Source organism: Chelonoidis abingdonii, chromosome 17, assembly GCF_003597395.2.
Source record: "Chelonoidis abingdonii isolate Lonesome George chromosome 17, CheloAbing_2.0, whole genome shotgun sequence".
Classification (NCBI taxonomy): domain Eukaryota; kingdom Metazoa; phylum Chordata; order Testudines; family Testudinidae; genus Chelonoidis; species Chelonoidis abingdonii.
Genome location: NC_133785.1, coordinates 20,453,798 through 20,474,623, shown reverse-complemented (window position 1 = coordinate 20,474,623; position 20,826 = coordinate 20,453,798). Strand labels below are relative to the sequence as shown.

General features: G+C 44.0%; 1 protein-coding gene across 2 annotated transcripts in view; it reads left to right on the top strand.

Moving 5' to 3' along the window:
- The window catches only part of UROC1 (urocanate hydratase 1), a 68,672-nt gene that overhangs the window by 9,845 nt on the left and 38,001 nt on the right, over positions 1-20,826 (top strand). For both annotated transcript variants that reach the window (XR_004374213.1, XM_032784313.2), the window contains 6 exons: positions 6,150-6,243; positions 8,050-8,109; positions 11,189-11,317; positions 13,730-13,791; positions 15,200-15,266; positions 16,566-16,709. Coding sequence is in view for 1 of the 2 variants with exons in the window: in XM_032784313.2 (XP_032640204.1) it covers positions 6,150-6,243; positions 8,050-8,109; positions 11,189-11,317; positions 13,730-13,791; positions 15,200-15,266; positions 16,566-16,709 (556 nt within the window). In the remaining variant the exon portion in view is untranslated. The remainder of the gene's footprint in view (positions 1-6,149; positions 6,244-8,049; positions 8,110-11,188; positions 11,318-13,729; positions 13,792-15,199; positions 15,267-16,565; positions 16,710-20,826) is intronic.

The following is a 20,826-nucleotide window of genomic DNA, read 5'->3' as shown; positions in this document are numbered from 1 at the left end:
AGTAGCTTTGTTTATAGTGAGCCTCAGTTGTAGTTTTGGAATGCTGCCCCATAAGCTGCATAACAGAGGTTCTTCATACTCCGGGCCAGGGGCGGCTCCAGGCACCAGTGGAGAAAGCATGTGTCTGGGGCGGCACATGCTAAGAGGCAGCATTCTGTCCATTCTTGGGGTGGCACAGTCGAGGCGGCTTTTTTTTTTTTTTTTTTGCCTTGGCAGTTCGGGTGGCACAGTCCAAGTGGCTTTTTTTTTTTTTTTTTTTTTGGCTTGGGGCGGCAAAAATGGTAGAGCCGACCCTGCTCTGGGCTCTATATTGCTTTCTAGCCACATTAAATTCCCCTTGGCATTAGTGAGCATTCCACTGTCTAACAAGGGAAATATTGGGCACCCTTATGGGTGGCCATAGCTAGGCCCTCCCTTCTCTATCACTCATTATACTGTGCTTCTTATTTAAAAGCTGGTCTACTCTGGAGACATTTACTTCAGGCTCTTACAGCATCAGTTCGAGCTTCTGGAATGCTTGTAAAACACTTGGGGTGAAATTCATCCCTGTGCAGAGAGACTGCACAAGGCCTATGCACCACTGAAGTCTGACAAATGCCCACATTCAGAGGTGTCTGTAGTGTTTCACAAGCATCCGAAGTACAATCTCAACTGTACGAGCTCTGAGTAAGTCTTATAGGCACTGCGGCTTGTGCTGAAGCTGAATTCTGTTGGCTGGCAAAACTCCTTAGTTATTATTTATAGACTGTAGATTTCAATCCATAGGCTGTTGGAATGCTGAAGTCAACAACTGGAGAATCAGTGGGAGAAGTCAAATGCCCTGAGTGGCTTTAGAGCTGCCTGTTTGAGAGACTGGCTCTCTCCTCATGCCACATAGGGGAGGCTTCAGAGCTGGATGCCCCTTGATTTAAAAGAGAGGTAGAGCATTCTGCATGAGGGGCCCTCAGCTTTGGAACCTGCTGCCTGACCCTGATCAGAAATATGCTAGGCCTGTTGACATTTGGAGAGTGCTGTAAAGGGCAATACATTTATTCAAGCTTTTGGAGAGGGGCAAAGGTTTGTGGAGCAGAGCAGTTTTGTTGAGGGCCTGCTGGAGTGTTAGCTGTTGTTTCTAGTCTGATTAATTGTTCTAATTTGTGTCAAACAAGGGCATGTTTAATATCTTAACAGAAATCTAAATAAATAAAACAAGTAACTATCAAGCACTCAGATTTGTGCAAACAGCTGTCTCCATGCTCTCAGCATGAGACTGAGGCGAAATCCTGCAGACCTAAACTAAGACAAACTGCATGCTAAAAACATTGGGAGTTTTATCTGAATAGGACTGCAGGATTGGCCTCTAGGTAGCACAAAGCACTGAACACTAAAAAGTTGGGGACGAACTTACCCTGACTGGGATTGGATTAGATGGCCCACCAGATCATTTCCATCTCTAACGTCAGTAATTCTTTGATTACATCAGATACTATTTATCACTTGTTTATTTTTCATTTTCCATTTTTATAACAGTTTATTTGAATTTCGGAAATAGAAAGTCTTTTCTTTTCCCCCTGGCACACTTTGTTTATTTGTGTTCCCTATGGAATGTGTGGCAGCGTGTTTCTGTTTCATTAATACCCTTGTTCCCATAGCAACATTCTTTGTGTTAGCAGATAGCTAAGAATAGGGATCGTATGGTTGCGTATGGAACCAGTCCCCTGCACTGAAGCAGGGCTAAGTATTACCTAGACCATCCCTGACGGGTGGTTGTGTAAACTGGTCTTTAAAACCTCTAATAACAGATTCCACAACCTCCCTAAGTAATTTGTTCCAGTGCTTAACTACCATGACAGTTAGGAAGTTTTTCCTAATGTCTAACCTAAATCTCCCTTGCTGCAATTTAAGCCCATTGCTTCTTGTCCTGTCCTCAGTGGATAAGGAGAACAATATATCACTCTCCTATTTATAACAACTGTTTACGTACTTCATGTCCCCGCTCAGTCTTCTCTTCTCCAGACTAAACAAACCCCTTTTTTTTTTTTTTTTCAATTTTTCCTTGTAGGTCACGTTTTCTAGATCTTTAATCATTTTTGTTGCTCTCTTCTGGACTTTCTCCAATTTGTTCACATCTTTCCTGAAGTGTGGTGCCCAGAACTGGACACAGCACTCTAGATGAGGCCTTATTAGTGCTGAGCAGACTGGAAGAATTACTTCTTTGTGTTTTGCTTACAGCACTCCTGCTAGTACATCCCAGAATGATGTTCGCTTTTTCTGAAAACAATGTTACATTGTTGACTCATATTTAATTTGTGATCCACTATAACCCTGGATCCTTTTCTGCAGGACTCCTTCCTAGGCAGTCACTTTCCATTTGGTATTTATGCAGTTGACAGTTCCTTCCTATGTGGAGTACTTTGCATTTGTCCTTATTGAATTTCATCCTATTTACTTCAAACCATTTCTCCAGTTTGTCCAGATCATTTTGAATTCTATTCCTGTCCTCCAAAGTACTTACAGTCCCTCCCAGCTTGGTATTGTTGCAGGCTTTTTAAGTGTGCTTTCTATGCCATTGTCCAAAACATCATTGAAGATATTGAATAGAACCAGACCCAGGACAGATCCCTAAGGGACCCCACTTGATATGCCCTTCCAGCTTGACTGTGAACCATTGGTAACTACTCTCTGAGTATGGTTTTCCAACCACTTGTGCAACCACTTTATAGTAGGTTCATCTAGGCTATATTTCCTTACAGTATCAAAAATGGTACTAAAGACAAGATATATCACATCTACTGCTTCCCCCCTTACCCACAATGCTTGTTATCCTGTCAAAGAAGCATGTTAGATTGGTTTAATATGATTTGTTCCTGCCAAATCTATGTTGAGTGTAACTTATCACCTCATTATCCTCTAGGTGGTTACAAATTGATTGTTTGATTATTTGCTCTATTCTCTTTCTGAGCACTGAAGTTAAGATGACTGGTCTATAAAGCCCTGATTTGTCTTTATTCCCATTTTTATAGGTAGGTACTATATTTGCCCTTTTCCAGCCCTCTGGGATCTCTCCCATCCTCCGTGAGTTCTCAGAGATAATGGTGAATGGCTCAGAGATCTCTTCTGCCAGTTCCTTAAATATTCTAGCTTGTATTTTGTCAGACAACTAACTTGTTTAAGTAATTCTTAACTTCTTGTTTCCCTATTTTAGACACAGATCCTATCCCATTTACATTGCTAATCTTTTTGGTGAAAACTGAAACAAAGAAGGCATTTAACACTTTGGCCATTGCAGCGTTTTCTGTTAATGTCTTTCCCTCCTCATTGAGTAATGGGACTACCTTGTCCTTGGTCTTCCTCTTGCTACTAATGTCTTGGTCAAATGTTTTCTAGTTACGCTTTATGTCCCTAACTAGTTTAATCTCATTTTGACCCTTGGCCTTTCTATTTTTCTCCCTATGTGCTTGTATTGTTCTTATATTCACTCTTCAGTATTGACCTAGTTTCTACTTTTTGTATGACTCTTTGAGCTTCAGATTGTTGAAGATCTCCTGGTTAAGTCAGCATGGTCTCTTACTATACTTCCTATCTTTCCTATGTATTGGAATAGTTTGCTCTTGTCCCCTTAATAATGTCTCTTTAAAAAACTGCTAAATCTCCTGAACTCCTTTTTCCTTTAGACTTGCTTCCCATGGGATCTTACCTACCAATTCTCTAAGTTTGCTAAAGTCTGCCTTTCTAAAGTCCATTGTCTTTATTCTGCTCTCTCCTACCATTCCTTAGAACAGGCGTAGGCAAACTTTTTGGGCTGATGGCCACATCCGAGTGGGGAAATTGTATGCAGGGCCAGGGCAAGGGTATGGGACGGGGTGCAGTGTGCAGGAAGGGGCTCAGGGCAAGGGATTGGGGCACAGGAGGGGTGTATGAAGGGGCTCAGGGAAGGGGGTTAGGATGCAGGAGGGGTGCGGAGTGCAGGAAAGGGTTCAGGGCAGTGGTGTGGACTATGGAAGGGGGCTCAGGGCAGGGGTTGGGGTGCACAGGGATGCGGGGTGCAGGAGGAGGCTCAGGGCAGGGGGTTGGGGTGCAGGATGGGTGCGGGGTGCAGTGGGGGCTTAAGGCAGGGAGTTGGGGGCAGGGGGCAGGAGGGGTTCAGGCTCTGGGGTGGCAGTGGCATGCATCGGGGCCAGGGCAGGCTCCCTGCAAGCCTGCCCTGCCCCTAGCCCTGCACCATTTCAAGAAATGCTGCGGCCCTGGCCGTGCCTCCAGGTACCTCCCCCGAAGTTCCCATTGGCTGCGGTTCCCCATTCTCGGCCAATGGGAGCTGTGGGGGGTGGTGCCTTGAGGCAAGGCCAACGAACAGAGCCCTCTGCTCCCCTGCCCTCTGCACCCCCACGCGCACACACCTGAGAGCGGCGCAGGGCCCGTGGCGCCATGGGAGGCAAGCCTGTGGGCCAGATCCAAAGCCCTGAGGGGCTGGATCAGGCTCACGGGCCGTAGTTTGCCCATCCCTGCCTTAGAATCACAAACGCTATCATTTCATGATCACTTTCAACCAAGCTGCCTTCCACCTAACCTTTCCTTGCTATTTATCAGAATCCAATCTTGAACAGCCTCTCCCCTGGTCACTTTCTCCACCTTCTGCAGTGAAAAGTTGTCCCCAATGCATTCCAAGAACTTGTTAAATAATCTGTGCCCTGCTGAATTATTTCCCCAACAGATGTCTGGGTAATTAACCACATCTATGATATCACATCTATCTGAACCTCAGTGCAAAGTGTATTCAACTTTGATATATGTATCCAGTAATCTTATGTTGTAATAAATTATTTTAAACTCACCCAGTACTTGCTGTGTTACTCCCACAAACAAATGAAACCCCATGCATTTTTTAAAAGTAACTTTCCTTCTAGTTTGGCTGTGGCTACAAGACATTTTCCTCTTTATCCTACAGAATACAGGTAAATGAAAGGAAATACACCCAAGAGGTGAGAGTAGCTGCTAAATCTATACAATACACATTTTCAGCCTTGGGTCAGAAGTTGGTCAGCCAGTGTCTGATGAATGTAACTGGCAGGTTTCATCCAAACCTTTCCAGATTAAACGTCTTTGTATATGAAGTGAAAGTCCAGTCATCAAGGGTCTTTGTGCAAATAGAAGAAAGACAGTTTAGACATGTAAAACATGTCACGTTATCTTTCCTGCCAGAATGACCTTCCAGTGGCCATAACAATTTTTATGCTTGTGGAATAGGAGAAAGCAAAATAGCGAAACCTTTTTATAATGGTTACACTTTCTAATATTATCAATATTATTTGAATTGAGTTAACCCTTAGAGGCCCCAGACCCATTGTGCTGTGCTCTGTACAAGCATATAAGAAAAAAACAGACCTTTCCCTGGATAGCTTACACTGCAAAGATAAGATTAGATGTCTTAGAACAAATTGGTGGGGAAGAGAGCATAGGGTAGCAATTAGCCAATTACGGTAATTAGCCTTGAAGAGTGATCTTGCTCTGAAAAGTGGCTCTGTAGAAATACCAGTATGGGATTCTATGTACATTATGCCTCAGTGATTTCTGGATCAAAAGAAAATGTGGGTGGTTTTTCTTTTCGTAACTGCCAGCCTTGCAAACTCAACCTAGGAACGGAGGATCAAGCTGGATTCTTTTCCTCTCAAGCATGAGCAAAAATAATAGAGGTGGCGCAGGCCAAACTGTGCCTTCAGTGAAACCTGTAAAGCCCCATTGTCTTGTGCGGAGTTGCACAGATATAACTGAGTGGCCCTGTAATTGGTAGAGTGATGGGGCACCAGAAATATCCAGCTTTCTTTGTGTTGGTTCTGCAGGGCTATCAGGAGTAATAAGAACTTGCTTATGTCAGTAAAGTTAGATCCCATTTGTGATTAACTGAGTCAACAATGAATGGTAGAAAAGTGCTGAATAAAACTATTTGCAAATATTCTTGGATTAGCTCTGATCAATCTCAGATATGTTAACTCAATTTACAGAAGTCTTTTCAGGCTTGGGCTGTGTTTTGTTTAATTTTTTCTTTCCTTATTAATCAATATTTGCAACTGCGGGAAGTTTGGCGGCAGTTAAATATTTCATTGGGTTTTTTGCCTTCTCTTTCCACGTGCTTAAGAAAAATCCTCCCTAATGTCTGTGTGTGTTTGTTTCAGAGCTTACCCCACAGAGGAATATCCTTGCAAAATCAAATCAGCTGCTGCAATAATGCACATGATCATGAATAATCTGGATCCCTCAGTGGCCCAGGTAATGTACCATGGAAATAAAGGGATGGAAATTATTCACAGAACAGGAGTAAATCTACAAGTAATTCCCTCCATATATGCTCACATATAAATGGAGTATTTTAGGACCTGGGAAAGGTTTATGGACCACTTATTCCTATTTAAACCCTCAATATAGGATTAAATGGGATTGAAGTAAGGCTGCATAGGTCTTGTGCTGGTCCTCCACACAAGGGTGAATTTCCTCCATAACATCTGTAGAGCTGGCTTCTATGTGGGTTAGTTAAATAGGCCATTTTCAGTATCTGCAGGAGAGTGTATGTACAGTGTGGCATGCCAAAATAATACTTTCTGTGGGACTGATCCTCCAAGGTTCCTGGGCATCTCCTGGAGGAACTGCAGGCCAGCCGCTCCCTTTGGCTTCAGTTGGGTCTGAAGGTGCACCATGTTTCTCAGGACTGAGATCTGTGTCGGGCTTAGACCTGCCGTCTCATATGCTCTAATCCTAATGACAGTGGGAATTATGCATGCAAGAAGCATGCAGGGTTTTTAGATGGTAAAGCTATTCTTTTTATAAAGATCTTGTCACTGACCACAATGTTCCTCAGAGTTTTCAACTCCTGTTGGATCACTCTGAGGTGGAGATGGTGACTACTGGAGTTCCTTTAACTATGTGACCTTTTTTATTAATTAGGCTCTGGTGTTCTGGGAGTCTGGAGTACTGGCGTCTGGAGACCCTGGATGTTCAGTTTGGCTGGGGGGAGGGAGAGGGATTTTGGTTGTTCAAATTAATAGGCCTTTGTATATGTCAGTAAATATGGTAGAAGTATTTTCTCCTTCATCAAAGAAGCCCACAGTGGAAGCCAGTGAGTCAAGAAAGCACAGCAAGATGACCTCATGGAGGCTATAGCTCTCCTCTTGTGGGGAGGGGGGCTGTGGAACTTGAAGGATGATGCCTCCTTACCCCATGGATACTGGGGATCTGCAGGCAAGAGACACCCCTCCCCCACCATTCCAATCAATGTGGGCAGGTGCCGGGCACATAGATGGCACCCTTTGGATGGCAGGGCGGGCTCTCGTTCCAGCTAGCAGTACGGTTCCTCCAGCAGCCATACTGCTATTGGATGGGTACCCCTGCCCCTGCCACTCCCACTTCCACGTAAAGCAATAATATTTTTGCTTTCACTTGTCTTCCTTTCCTTGTTTGTTTCGATTCATTGCTACACACACTTGTTATGCCTTGTCTATTTAGACTGGAAGTTCCTTGGGGAAGGGACCATCTCTCACTATATATCTACAGAGCAACTAGCACAGCGGGGCCAGACTCCGGGCACAACAAATTAATCAGGGCCCAATCTCGCTCCCATTGAAGTCATTGACTTTAATGCGAGTAGGGTTAAGCACTCAATATGTTAAGTCCTCAATATATATCCAAAAGTAGATGTTAACACTTTCTGCATCTTTGAAAGTGCAGCATGCATCTCAGAAGCAAGATCGCTCATACTGTCTTTAAGGGAGCTTTTCCCTGCCTAGTTAAAAGAACAGCAACCAATGATTAACTTTTGTAATTTGGCATGTGGGTCCTCACAATTTGGCAATAATTAATAACCCTTATTCTAAGGGGGAGATTGCAATCCACCGATTTGCTTAAATTGTCACTTTTACTGTGATACTTTCTGATTTCAAAAGTCTAGAGAATGTTGATGCAAAAAATAGAACACTGAGTTGAATTTAATATTAAATTAATCTCCGGGATTGTTAAAGGGATCCCTCCGAAATGTTGCAGGGAAGCACTAGTTTTAATATAACGAAAATGTGCCTTTTTTAGTTTCCCCAGGAGCTTGTAACTTACGGAGGAAATGGACAAGTCTTCAGCAACTGGGCTCAGGTATGACATTGATACATTTGCAACTAGCGGTCTTGTGAAAAAGTAGATCAGATTCATATTTCACCCATCGGAACTCCATTCTGCTTAGGCAGAGTTTGTGACAAATTCTTGGCAGTCATTGTAATATTCCAAAACATCCTGTCTGGGTAGATGAATGCTGGGTTGTGAACTGTAAAGATGTGCAGAGCTTTATTTAGTGAGGAGACCACATGCTGCCAAATAGGAATGTTGTGACGATAATTGTGTATTTTAAGATAATTTCTTTTCTTTCTGTTGTACATTTGCATGCCCCTCTGGTTTGTTCACGTAATTTTAGAGGCAAACTGCATCCTAATACGTAATAGGGTATATTTGTTTGTTTCTACTAATTTCACACTAGTTCGCACAACATGCAACTTAGTAATAATGACCTAAAAAGCACAATCTTAAGTCTGTTTCCAACAATGTCAAAGAACAGCTGAAGACATTTCATAAGTACTAGTCGACCATTCCTTTGTCCAGTTTAGCTGCAGTTTTGGTAACACTGCATTATATCTCCTTTGATAAAGAGATATGGTCGAGGCTTGAGTCTAAATTCTGGTGCTGGAATGTTTAATGGATCTTACAGTCCAAATCTTAGACCTGGGGTCAAGGCCGGGTTTGCAGAACACACCCACATTGCCCTATAGCTCAGTAATCCCAAAATGTAATGTCAATTCCCCACTAATGTACAGATACCCTGCTCAGGCCATTGTCTGTGTGAGTTTGCTTTCCCAACTAGATGAGAAGATTTCAGAAGTGTCAGGTATTGTTCTACCCATAGAACAAGCCTCTCCATACTATATGTTGTCCCCGTTCTTCCCAGTAATGGCACGCAGTACAGTGTAGTTGTCTAACACAAATACTTTGCAAACCCTGAAATTTGCACATGAAAAAACATTGCAAGGAAATCACTGACATCAATAGCATGGGTACTCGGTTACACCTTATACAAGGGCTATTTAGTCATTCAGAACCAGATGAGGTCCAGTTACTCAACAGGGGTGAAGTGGAAGAACATTTAATGAGCAACTCTCATGCCCCTCAGCAGGGCACAAATGCAGTTGCTGTGAGCACAGAAACTGCTCCTTCCATGGATCCTCTGAGGCACAAGACACTCCAAAGGGGGCAGAGAAGTGAAAGGAGGAGATGGGGCTGTCGACCTTCCTTGCTGCTGGTAGAGCTGGACAGGTGTGCAAGCAGGAATATGTTGCATCCCCTGGCAGGGATGTAGCATCAGGCATGCATCTCCTCCCACAGAGTGGAAGATCTAGGAGGAATTCTGGCTCTGGATTCCTCCCAGAGCTCACCTGAGGTTGTTGCACTTTATTCTAAGGCTTCCTGTACCTCTCACAAACAAAAATACCGTTAAGACAAAAAATGCATTGGATCAGATATATCCCTGCTAAAGCTGCTCTCATTTTGGTCCCTTTTTTTTGTTTTTCACAAAATACATTAACTTACAGGTAAGGGAATATGAATGGTCTTGTGGTTATGGCACAGGTCGGGGAGATGAGAAACCTGGGTTTTATTCCCAGTTCTGTAACAAACTCCATGTGTGATCTTGGGCAAGTCACTTGTGCCTCGATTTCCAAATCAATAAAATGTGGATTGTAGTCCTTACCCCCATCAAAGGGGCTTTTTGAGGTTAAATTCATTATAAATTACTTGTGAGACCCTGTTCCCGTTTTAGTGTGAACAGCACCTCCAGTTAAATTAGATGCATGCATGTGTTGTCAGAGGCTGGTGTGCCTCAGGGCAGATGTGAGACTGCAAGATGAAATGCAAGCAACACAAAATTTGGTAACATTCTGTTCTTTCTCTAGTTCCAGCAGTCCTGTCCAAATTAGATAGAGCTGTGAACTGCAGGAGTTTCACTGCAGAGTAAACAATGCTTTTTTGTTCCTGATTACTTAGAGTAGCAATCAGATGAATGGTTGGGTTGTAATGGGGACACTTTGTTCTCTGTGTTCATGTCATGAAATCAGAGTGCTTTTTTTTTTTTTTGCTTTTTTTCACCATTGCAAAATTTATCCTGAAAATGCTGGTATCATCCGCACAGCCCCTTTCTTTCTTCCAAGTAGATTACTAAAGAAAAATCCATTTCTGGTACCAAATTTCCCTTACTTTAGCTCCACCAGCCTCAACACTTAAAATTGTGACCTGGGCTATTCTTTTCAGCCGAGAAGGCCAGGGTGGGTCTTGCTTTAGACAGTCATTGCTTGCTAATCAGCCAGAAGGATGGTGATTGTACATGAAATATAACAAGATGTGATTGTTTTGTGCATTTTCAGTCCATAACCACATCTTGAAAATTCACTGGAAATAATATGAACTTTCTGTTGGAAAATAATGGATTTGAGTTAACTCTGCAGCCAGTTTATAGACTAAGGGACAAATTCTGCTCTCTAGTGTAATTCCAGAGTAATTTTGCAGATGATGTTGGGAATATTGTTTTACTTCTGAATGAATCAAGGACTGTATTTTCTTTTACCAACATGATGAAAAGAGGTGTTTTTTGTTTAAAATGAAAACTTCTTTCACCTTCTAGTGCCAGTTGTAATCCATATTTATTTCAAAGGTGAGAAGCCATAGGAGACCTCGAAATCTTGAGATCAATGAGATTTGTGTGTGTTTTTATAGCTGTTATTTTAAAGAGAAATTTTTAGCCTTTGGCCTTGGGAAGATTTTCAGAAAAGTGCCAGAACCAAATGGCTCACTTCATGTTAAAATTAGGACAATTCCAAAAATGATTCATTAAGTGCTAGCAAGTCATTTCTGAGTTTTGTACTGGAGAAAAAAACAATTTTTTTTGCTATTCTTTCTGGAGCTCATTCAGAATGTTCTCACTAGTCATTTATGTGTTTGGTGTTGAGCATTGTCCTTCTAATAGACTTTATTAAAAGCAAGAATTAGCAAAAGCTCTGGTTGATTTTTTATATATAAATACAATATGTTATCCACACAGATGTTCTTATACTAGAAACTTAAGATGTCTGTGAAGACAGATCATTGCAAGATGGGAACAGATTCACTAGTTTTCCTTTGCTTTAATTTTCAGTTCTGGTTAGTGATGCACTATTTGTCTGAGATGACCGAAGAGCAAACTTTAGTGATGTACAGTGGTCATCCTTTGGGTCTCTTCCCCAGCCCTCGGTATGCACCTCGACTAATCATCACCAATGGCATGGTGAGTATTATCATCTCACTCTGTTCTCCTCATCTTAGGCTGTTTTTAAATTTATTCCTTATTAGATTATCATTACATTAATAAAAGAAAACACATAAGGCCAAATTCTGCCCTCATTTTTTCCAGTGCAACCCTCTCTAGGTCAGTGAGGTTGCACTGGTATAATTAAAGACAGAATTCTGCTCTCATCAGATGGCCATGTTTTTCTGTCAGAGTCAACCTAGTGCAGATTTGAACGACTGACCTTAGAGATGAAAGTTTCTGTGTTCCATTGTCAGTCTTCTAAGCCATTCAGTGCCCATCTCTTGTGGATGGGTAATTGCCTTCTGTAAGATTTGAAAGCAGGTAAGCTGCATGACAGATGAATCACGTTTTCCATACTATTAGAACATATGGAGCCGGAGCCAAAGCCCACTTGCCTTACCCTTGGGATTAATCCCATTGATGTTCATTGATTTACTACTGGCATGTGCAAGACTAGCAGAATTTGGCCTATGCCCTGGTCTACGCTATAAGGTTAGATCAAATTTAGTCACAGTTCGGTTGATTTAAAAATGAATGTGTCCACACAACCAACCCAGTTCTGTCGACCTAAAGGGCTCTTAAAATCGACTTCTGCTCTTCCCCGACAAGGGGAGTAGCACTAAAATCGACCTTGTGGACACACATCTACAGTATTGGCCTCCGGGAGCTGTCCCAGAATGCTCCATTGTGACCGCTCTGGACAGCGCTTTGAACTCCGATGCACTAGTCAGGTACACAGGAAAAGCCCCAAGAACTTTTGAATTTCATTTCCTATTTGATCAGCATGACGAACTCAGCAGCACAGGTGACCATGCAGTCCCCCCGGAATCGTAGACCATAGAATGTTTCTGTGCTCCCCCATCATCTCCATCCCTGAGGTTATTGCAGATTAGAAGGCAAAAAAAACACACTCGCGATGACTGGTTTTCCCAGCTCTTGCAGTCCACCCGCACTGATAGGGCACAGCTTAATGCATGAAGGCTTTCAGTGGCAAAGGCCAGGAAAGAATTAAGTGAATGCGAAGACCGGGGGCAGGACGTGATGCTGAGGCTAATGGGGGAACAAACTGACATGATGAAGCATCTGTTGGAGCCGCAGGAAAGCAAACAAGAACACAGACCCCCCCTGCATCCACTGTATACCCGCCTACCCTTCTCCCAATGTTCTATAGCCTCGTCACCCAGACGCCCAAGAACACATGGGGGGGAGGCTCTGGGCACCCAGCCACTCCACTCCAGAGAATGGCCAAAGCAACTGAAGACTATCATTCAAACAGTTTGATTTTTAGTGTGGCTACAATAAACAATATGGCTTTGTCCTTCCCTCCTCCCCCACCCCACCCGGGCTACCTTGTCCATTATCTAATTTTTTTTTAAGTAATAAAGAAAGAATGCATAGTTTCAAAACAATAGTTACTTTATTTTCAAGGGGGAGGGTGGCTGGCTTACAGGGAATTAAAATCAACAAAGGGGGCGGGTTTGCATCAAGGAGAAACACACACAACTGTCACACTGAAGCCTGGCCAATCATGAAACTGGTTTTCAAAGCCTCACAGCACTCCTTGCTGTGCTCTTCTAATCACCCTGGTGTCTGGCTGCTCAAAATCGGACACCAAACAATTTGCCTCAACCTCCCACCCCGCCATAAATGTCTCCCCCTTACTCTCGCAGATATTATGGCGCACACAGCAAGCACCAATAACAATGGGAATATTGGTTGCGCTGAGATCTGACCAACAGTGCTAGCGAGCTTTTAAACGTTCAAAGGCACATTCTGCCTATCCTGTGCTTGCTCAGCCTATAGTTGAACTGCTCCTTACTACTGTCCAGGTTTCAGGAGCCATGGGAGCAAGGGGTAGGCTAGGATAAGTGCAACTGCCTGGTGCTGCCAGCTGGGAGTGCAGCCTGAGGCAGAAGCCTCCAGTTCACAATAGCAGCAGTGATGGTGAGCTGAGCAGGCTTCCTGTTTGCTTGCCATGCCATGGCATCTGCACAGGTAACGCAAGAAAAAAGGCGCAAAACGATTGTTTGCCGTTGTTTTCATGGAGGGAGGGGCAACTGATGACATGTACCCTAAACCACCCATGACAATGTTTTTTCCCCATCAGGCATTGGGAGCTTAACCCAGAATTCCAGTGGGCAGCAAAGACTGCAGGAACTGTGGGATAGCTAGCCACAGTGCACTGCTCTGTAAGTTGATGCTAGCCACAGTAGTGAGGACACACTCTGCTGACTTAATGCACTTAGTGTGGACGCACGCAATCGATTGTATAAAATTGATTTCTAAAAATCAACTTCTATAAAATCGACCTAATTTCGTAGTGTAGACATACCCCTATTTGGAATAGAACCATTGCTATGTTCCAAAGCTTTATTTTTTTCTTTTTAGGTTATTCCCAACTATTCCTCCAGAGATGAATATGAGAAAATGTTTGCAATGGGAGTTACAATGTAAGATATGCTTTATTATTACTCCTATTTCAAAGGTTTGCAGTCTTACATTAACTAAACCTGAGTCAGGTACCAGTTACCTTTTGATTAAAATTTCTAATGTAGATGGACTTTAACTGTGTTCTATAACTAAGGTAAGATCCTGATTCAGCACAGCACTTAAACACATACTTAATTTTAAGCACAAGTGATCCCATCTGTGCTCAGCAAACAATATAAGCACATTGGGACTTAAAGTTAAACACATGTATAAGGACTCAGCTGAATCAAGGTCTAAAGGCTCGGTCATGACCAAGACATGATATTTTTGATATTTTGGAAATTAAATAATTGGATTACGTTTTATTTTTTCTTTGCTCATCCAGTTTGTGGATCAGGGGGATTGTTCACTCAATTATACAAGACTTTGCATGTCATGGTGAGAATTAACAGTTAGAGTGCTGTGAAAGTCTTGGGGAAGTAGGTGCATGTAAATAAGGAGTGGAGATGAAGGGGGTTAATATAGAGGATGAACATGGAGACTAGCATTCTCAAGGGGGCTATTGAGAGTTAGGAATCTCGGGTAAAATTTTCAAAAGCACTCACGTGATTTAAGTGCTAAGTTGCACTGAAAGTCAAGTCACATCCACACTGCTAAACCAAAGCAACTCTCTGCAGCGAGTCTCATAGCCCAAGTCAACTGGCTAAGGATTGCAGGGCTTGTGCTGCAAGGCCAGACATAGCCATGTAGACATTCCTGCTCAGAATAGAGCACGGGCTCTGAGACCCTCTGCCCTCACCTGGTTTCAGAGAGTAGGCTCCAGCCCCAGTGGGAATGTCTACACTGCTCTTTTTTAGCTCTACAACACAAACCCAGCAGCCCAAGTCAATTGACCTGGGCTCTGAGGCTCACTGCAGGGAGGTGTTTTTTTTTTTTTTTTTGCAGTGTAGACATATCCTAAATCACTTAGGTGCTTTTGAAAATTTTATCCTCAGTTTTCGTTGACTTTCAATGGGGATCCAGGATCTACATCACTTCATCCCCATGGGGAGTCCCAGCCAGGGTGCTTAGCCCACATAAAGCCATGTTTCCAGTTTACTTGTTTGTGCTGCAGCTGTGCACTCCCAAAGCTCCTTCTATACCCATATTTGACCTGATTACAATAAATAACCAGCTTTGGGCTTTTGAGCTGACACTGCCATTGAAGTTAGCACATGGAAGAATGGAGAGATATTGACACGGTTTCCTCTCTTTGATGGTGGTGGACAATCACTTACACATAATGCAGACAGGATCCAGTTACACTGTAAACGTGATATACCAGGTTTTATAACAATGGATAAGATAGCCACAGAAAATGCAGTTTTAATTTTAATCTTATTCTGAATTGAATAAAATGGACATCATTGTGCTCACTTCAATTGATAGGTATGGACAGATGACAGCAGGGAGCTATTGCTACATTGGACCACAGGGAATTGTCCATGGAACTGTGGTAAGAGATTTGGGGAGGGGTCTGTACATTCTCTGGGAGAGTTGGCTGCCAGTGGTGCTGAGCTGACCGTTGTTATCAGGATGCTCCTGACTACTAAAGGAAACTAGTTTTGCCACCTCATTAAGAGAACTGTAGCTCCTCCCCAAACTCTTCAAATCAGAGATGGAATCATGATCCAGATCCATAATATGAGAGTGTCTGGATCCAAGGTTTTAATTTGGGCCCATCTCTAGTTACAACAGGTGAACTGGCTGAACATGTATTGTCCTAGTACCTGCTCCATTGAATGTAACGTGTTCTTGGTCCCTCATTTTATTTAGTACTGAAATACTGTATTTTGTGTCTGCCAGATTCTTCTTGCATAGTGTCTCAAAATCCTGTCTAAAGACTTGTGTGGACAGAGTCTGTAACCCATGAGTATGTCCACAGAGTCTTTTGGATTGAAAGGAACCTTTAATTAATATGTATTCCATTCCCTGGCCTCATGGCGGGATTCATTCTGGCACCCCTAAACCATCCACAAGACTTGGATGTCTTTTGAATATGTTCAGGATCAGGAATGTTGAGTCTACAACCTTGCTCGGCAGCTTGTTCTATTCTTTAACCATTCAAATAGTTTCTACTGATATTGAATGTAAATGATCCCTTAAATCAGTTCCATTGTGTTTCAAGCATTACATTCTTGCAAAAGGCTGGGAAGAGCACGTGACCCTCCTAAAAACACCAGTACCTTAGAGCAGGGGTAGCCAACCTGAGCCTGAGAAGGAGCCAGAATTTACCAATGTACATTGCCAAAGAGCCCTGCTCCCAGCGCCTCCCACCTACCAGCAGTCCTGCCAATCAGCACCTCCCTGTCTCTCCCTGCACCTCCTGATCAGCTGTTTCATGGCGTGCAGGAAGTTCGGGGGGGGGAGGAGTGAGGGCACAGCAGGCTCAGGGGAGAGGGTGGGAAGGGGTGGAGTGGTGGGAGGGCCTGTGGCAGAGCCAGGGGTTGAGCAGTGAGCACCCCCAGGCACATTGGAAAGTTGGCACCTATAGCTCCAGCCCCGGAATCGGTGCCTATACACGGAGCCGCATATTAACTTCTGAAGAGCCGCATGTGGCTCCAGAGCCACAGGTTGGCCACCCCTGCCTTAGAGCATCTTAACCAATTCTACTTGTAAACAAATGTAGGCTTGACACAGTATCTAATCAATGCAAAACTACAATGGAGAAACAAATGTGTTAAATATCTTTAACTTTTATGGACTTTAGGGAAAGGAGTTATGAATAATTGCTTTGTTGTGTATTGTGTGTTAGCTAACAGTGCTGAATGCAGGTCGTCGCTACTTGGGTGTGGAGGACCTGGCTGGGAGGGTGTTTGTCACCTCTGGTCTTGGAGGGATGAGTGGTGCTCAAGCTAAAGCTGCAGTCATTGCTGGATGTGTGGGAATCATTGCTGAGGTAAGACCAAATCCTTCCCTTAAGCAACAAGGCCCATCACAGGGCATTTATTGATCAGCTAAAGACCACTGGGGCAGCACATGTCTCAAGCATTTATCCCAGCAAGTCCTGATCTCATTATAGTGACCAGATATGAAAGGTCAATACAATTTCTCTTTCAAATGTTCCATTTTGGTACACAAAGCTTTGGGCTGCTTCATTCTGCGCTTCTGCATTTGGACTTTGAACACCCTGATCCTGCACTGAAGTCCATTGTCTCAGTCCCCGGATGCACTTTCCCAAACGCTGAATGGAGTCGGCAACCAGGGGCTGGTCTCCCCTCTTCCCCCCACCCCCTACCACTCTTAGCATAACTTAGAGCAGTCTCAGAGCTGTTCTAAATTATACCAATTTTTAAAGGACTCCTAGAGGCAAGTATTTTGTCTGGGGAATTGCCAGAGTGCCATATCCTCTTCCACCACACCACACCACTGATGTGTAGCCTCAGCTGGGGGGAGGCGGAATTTATCATTTGGCTCAATAGGAGTATTGCCTGAGCAAAGATTGCCAGAATGGCTCATCTATTTGATCCCTTAAAGGAAAGTTGTCTAACAACTGCCTCCTAGATTTTTAAAAAATGAGGGCAAGTAGCAACACAGCTTCTTCTTTTACTCCCGTCTAGAGTAAGATCAATTTTTAATGATATTTTGCTAATATTAGCTAGCTTTTATCTGTAACTTAAAGACCTCTAATGCATTAGCAGTCCGCACACTGGATGTTTTGAGCCCATCAGGTTTATAAAACGATGGATAAGCAGCACATCTAAAAGCCAAACACTAGAATTCTAATGTTGATAAAGGTAAGTATCCATAAGACTGAAATAAAATCCACCCTGATTTGAAATATAAATAAAGACAAACATTAAAGTCTCTTAGCGCCTGCATTTTTTGGTTGTTTTTATGTTCTGATGCTCCTTATAATGATTCTGGTTTTCTAAAGTTTTCTTTGGTTTCTAACCAGAATTGATCAGAATAATTATCTATACTCCAAAATGTAATAAACACAGATCAGGCATAGACTGGAATAATGGGGCTGCTTCATTATATAATCATTTATTCTTTAGCAAAAGAATAAAAATACAATTCTGATCCACTGAATGGAGCTTAAAGATCAATTTACCTCTGTCATAGCATTCCTTCTCAGATCTGAACCTTAGAGTTCAGAAAATGAGATACTAGCATGAATCCTCTAAGCTTAATTACCAGCTTAGATCTGATAGCACTGCCACCACCCAAAAATATAGTGTTTTGGGGCACTCTGATCTCCCCAACCTTCCCTGTGCGACCCCAAGAACCAATCCCTTAGGTTCTTAAACAAGGAATAAACCATTCCCTCCCTCCTTTCCCCCTCCCAGTCTCTCCCTCCCTGGGCTACCTGAGAGACTACTGATCAAACTCTTTAAATCACAGTACAGAGAAGCATTCCTTCCTTCCACAAAGAGGCAACAGATTCAAGGAAAACAGACGAGAGAGATTCCACCTCTCCCCCTCCCGTCTCCCCACCAGTCCTGATGAGTTAAACCCAATCTCCTGGGATTAAACAAGGGAAACAAGGAAAAAAAATCAATCAGGTTCTCTTAAAAGAAATCTTTCTTAATAAAAGAAAGAAAAAGTAAAGAATTATCTCTGTACGTTCAAGATGTAAATATTACAGGGTCCTTTAGGCTTACAGCACTAGAGAAACTTTCCCCAGTACCAATACAAATCAAATATTCCCAGCAACTACACATATAAAGTTAACGCACCAGATCCACATTTGCAATAGAGAAAACACATCAAAAAGACTAAAACTGCCTGTTCTTACTTACTATTTGAACAGAAACTTAGACAGCTTGTAGTAATGTCTGGTCTCTCTTAGACCTCCCAAGAGAAGAACACACAACTGACAAAGACCCACACAAAACTTCCCTCCACCAATCTAAAAGTATCTTGTCTCCTGATTGGTCCTCTGGTCAGGTATTCCAGTCTCCCTGCTTGTAACCTTTACAGGTAAATAGAGACATTAACCCTTAACAATCTGTTTATGACAACCTCCCTTCTAATTTTTAACAATTTTCAACTCTATAAAACCTCATCTTCCCTTCTTACTTGGACAGAAATATCACATTTCACGACTTTATACTAAAGCTCATTTATAAACTATTCAGAAGAGTTAACAAATAAGTAGATTAGATTATAAGTATGTACAGACATGAATAGCATAGATAGCTGTAAGCACATCAGTAGAAGGTTGTGGGTTCAAGTCTCATTCGATCTGACACTGAAAAGGCACCTCCAGTTCACCCATCTGCAAAATGGGTTCCCAATTAATTCGATGTGATGCTGGCTACGTCACTCCTTTTTGTACGTTAAGCTACTGTGCCAGCCTGATGAGGCATTGGCTCAGGGGAGGGTGAATTGGGTGGTTTTTTGACATAGACTCATAGACTCATAGGTCAGAAGGACCAATATGATCATCTAGTCTGACCTCCTGCACAAGGCAGCCACAAACCCTACCCCATACACATTTATAACAACCCTAACCATGACTGGAGTTATTGAAATCCTCAACATTGTGATTTGAAGACCTCAGACTGCAGAGAATCCACCAGCAAGCGACCCATGCCCCACGCTACAGAGGAAAGGCGAAAAACCTCCAGGGCCTCTGCCAATCTGCCCTGGAGGAAAATTCCTTCCCGACCCCAAATATGGCGATCAGCTAAACCCTGAGCATGTGGGCAAGACTCACCAGCCAGCACCCATCAGTAGAAGGAGTTATAGATGTTTAAAAGGAAGAAACGTACCGAACTATGTCAGGGTTTCTCAACACAAAATTGGGTCACGTTGCAGCTCCTATCCCATAGGGCTGGCTGGCTTTGCCTCCCTGCTCCAGGCAGTGCAACCTCTGGGATCCCAGTGCTGCTCAAATTTGGCCCAGCTGTCATGATGACAGGAGTCCAAATAGGCCAAATGTGAATGAGTGGCACTGCAACCCCATGAGCCAGGTCACAACTCCACTCACACAAATTTGGTCCAGTCAGGGAGCAGGGCCAAACCTGAGCAGCACTGAAACCCTGGAGGTTGCAATGCCCAGAGCCAAGAGCCAAGCCCAGCCAGCCCCACAGCACAGGAGCTGCCAGAGCTGCCACTGTGGGTTGAGTGCCGGGTAGGATTGCCAGGTAATGCCTGGTCAAAAAGGGACCCTGGCAGCTCTGGTCAGCACAGCTGACTGGGCTGTTAAAAGTCTGGTTGGTGGCCCAGTGGGACTAAGGCAGGCTCCCTGCCTGCCATAGCTCTGCATGGCTCCTGGAATCAATGGCATGTCCCCTAGCTGGTACCTAAACATAGAAGCAGGAAGGGAGGTCCACATGCTGTCACCACCCCAAGTGCCATCTTTCCAGCTCCCATTGACCAGGAACTGCGGCCAATGAGAGCTGCGGAGACGGCATCTGCAGACAGGGCAGTGCCCGGAGCCACCTGGCCGCGCCTCCACGTAGGAGCTGGAGGGGGGAATGCCACTGCTTCCGAGAGCTACTTAAGGTTAGCACTGCTGGGAGCCTGCACCCTGACCCCCTCCTGTGCCCCACCCCCCTGCCACAGCCCTGACCCCTCTCCCACCCTCCAAACCCCTCGGCCCCAGTCCAGAGCCCCCGCCTGCATCCCAAAACCCTCATCCCTAGCCCTACCTCGGAGCCCTCACCCCCAGCTAAAGCCCTCCCCTCCTGCACTCAAGCCCAGCCCTGATCCCACTCCCACCCTCCAAACCCCTGTGTCCCTGCCTGGAGCACCCTCCTGCACCCCAAACCCACCCCAGAATCTGTACCCCCAGCTGGAGCTCTTACCCCCCCCGCACCCCAACCCCCTGCCCCAGTCCAGAGCCCCTGCCCACATTCCAAACCCTGCAGCACCAACCCAGAGCCCCCTCCTGTACCCCAAATCTCTCATTTCCAGCCCCACACCAGAGCCTGCACCCCCAGCTGGAGCTCTCACCCCAACTCTTTTCCAGCCTGGAGCCCCTTACCATACTCCGAAGCCCTCAGCTCCACTCCCCAGTCCAGAGCTCCTTCCTGCACCCTGAACTCCTCATTTCTGGCCCCACC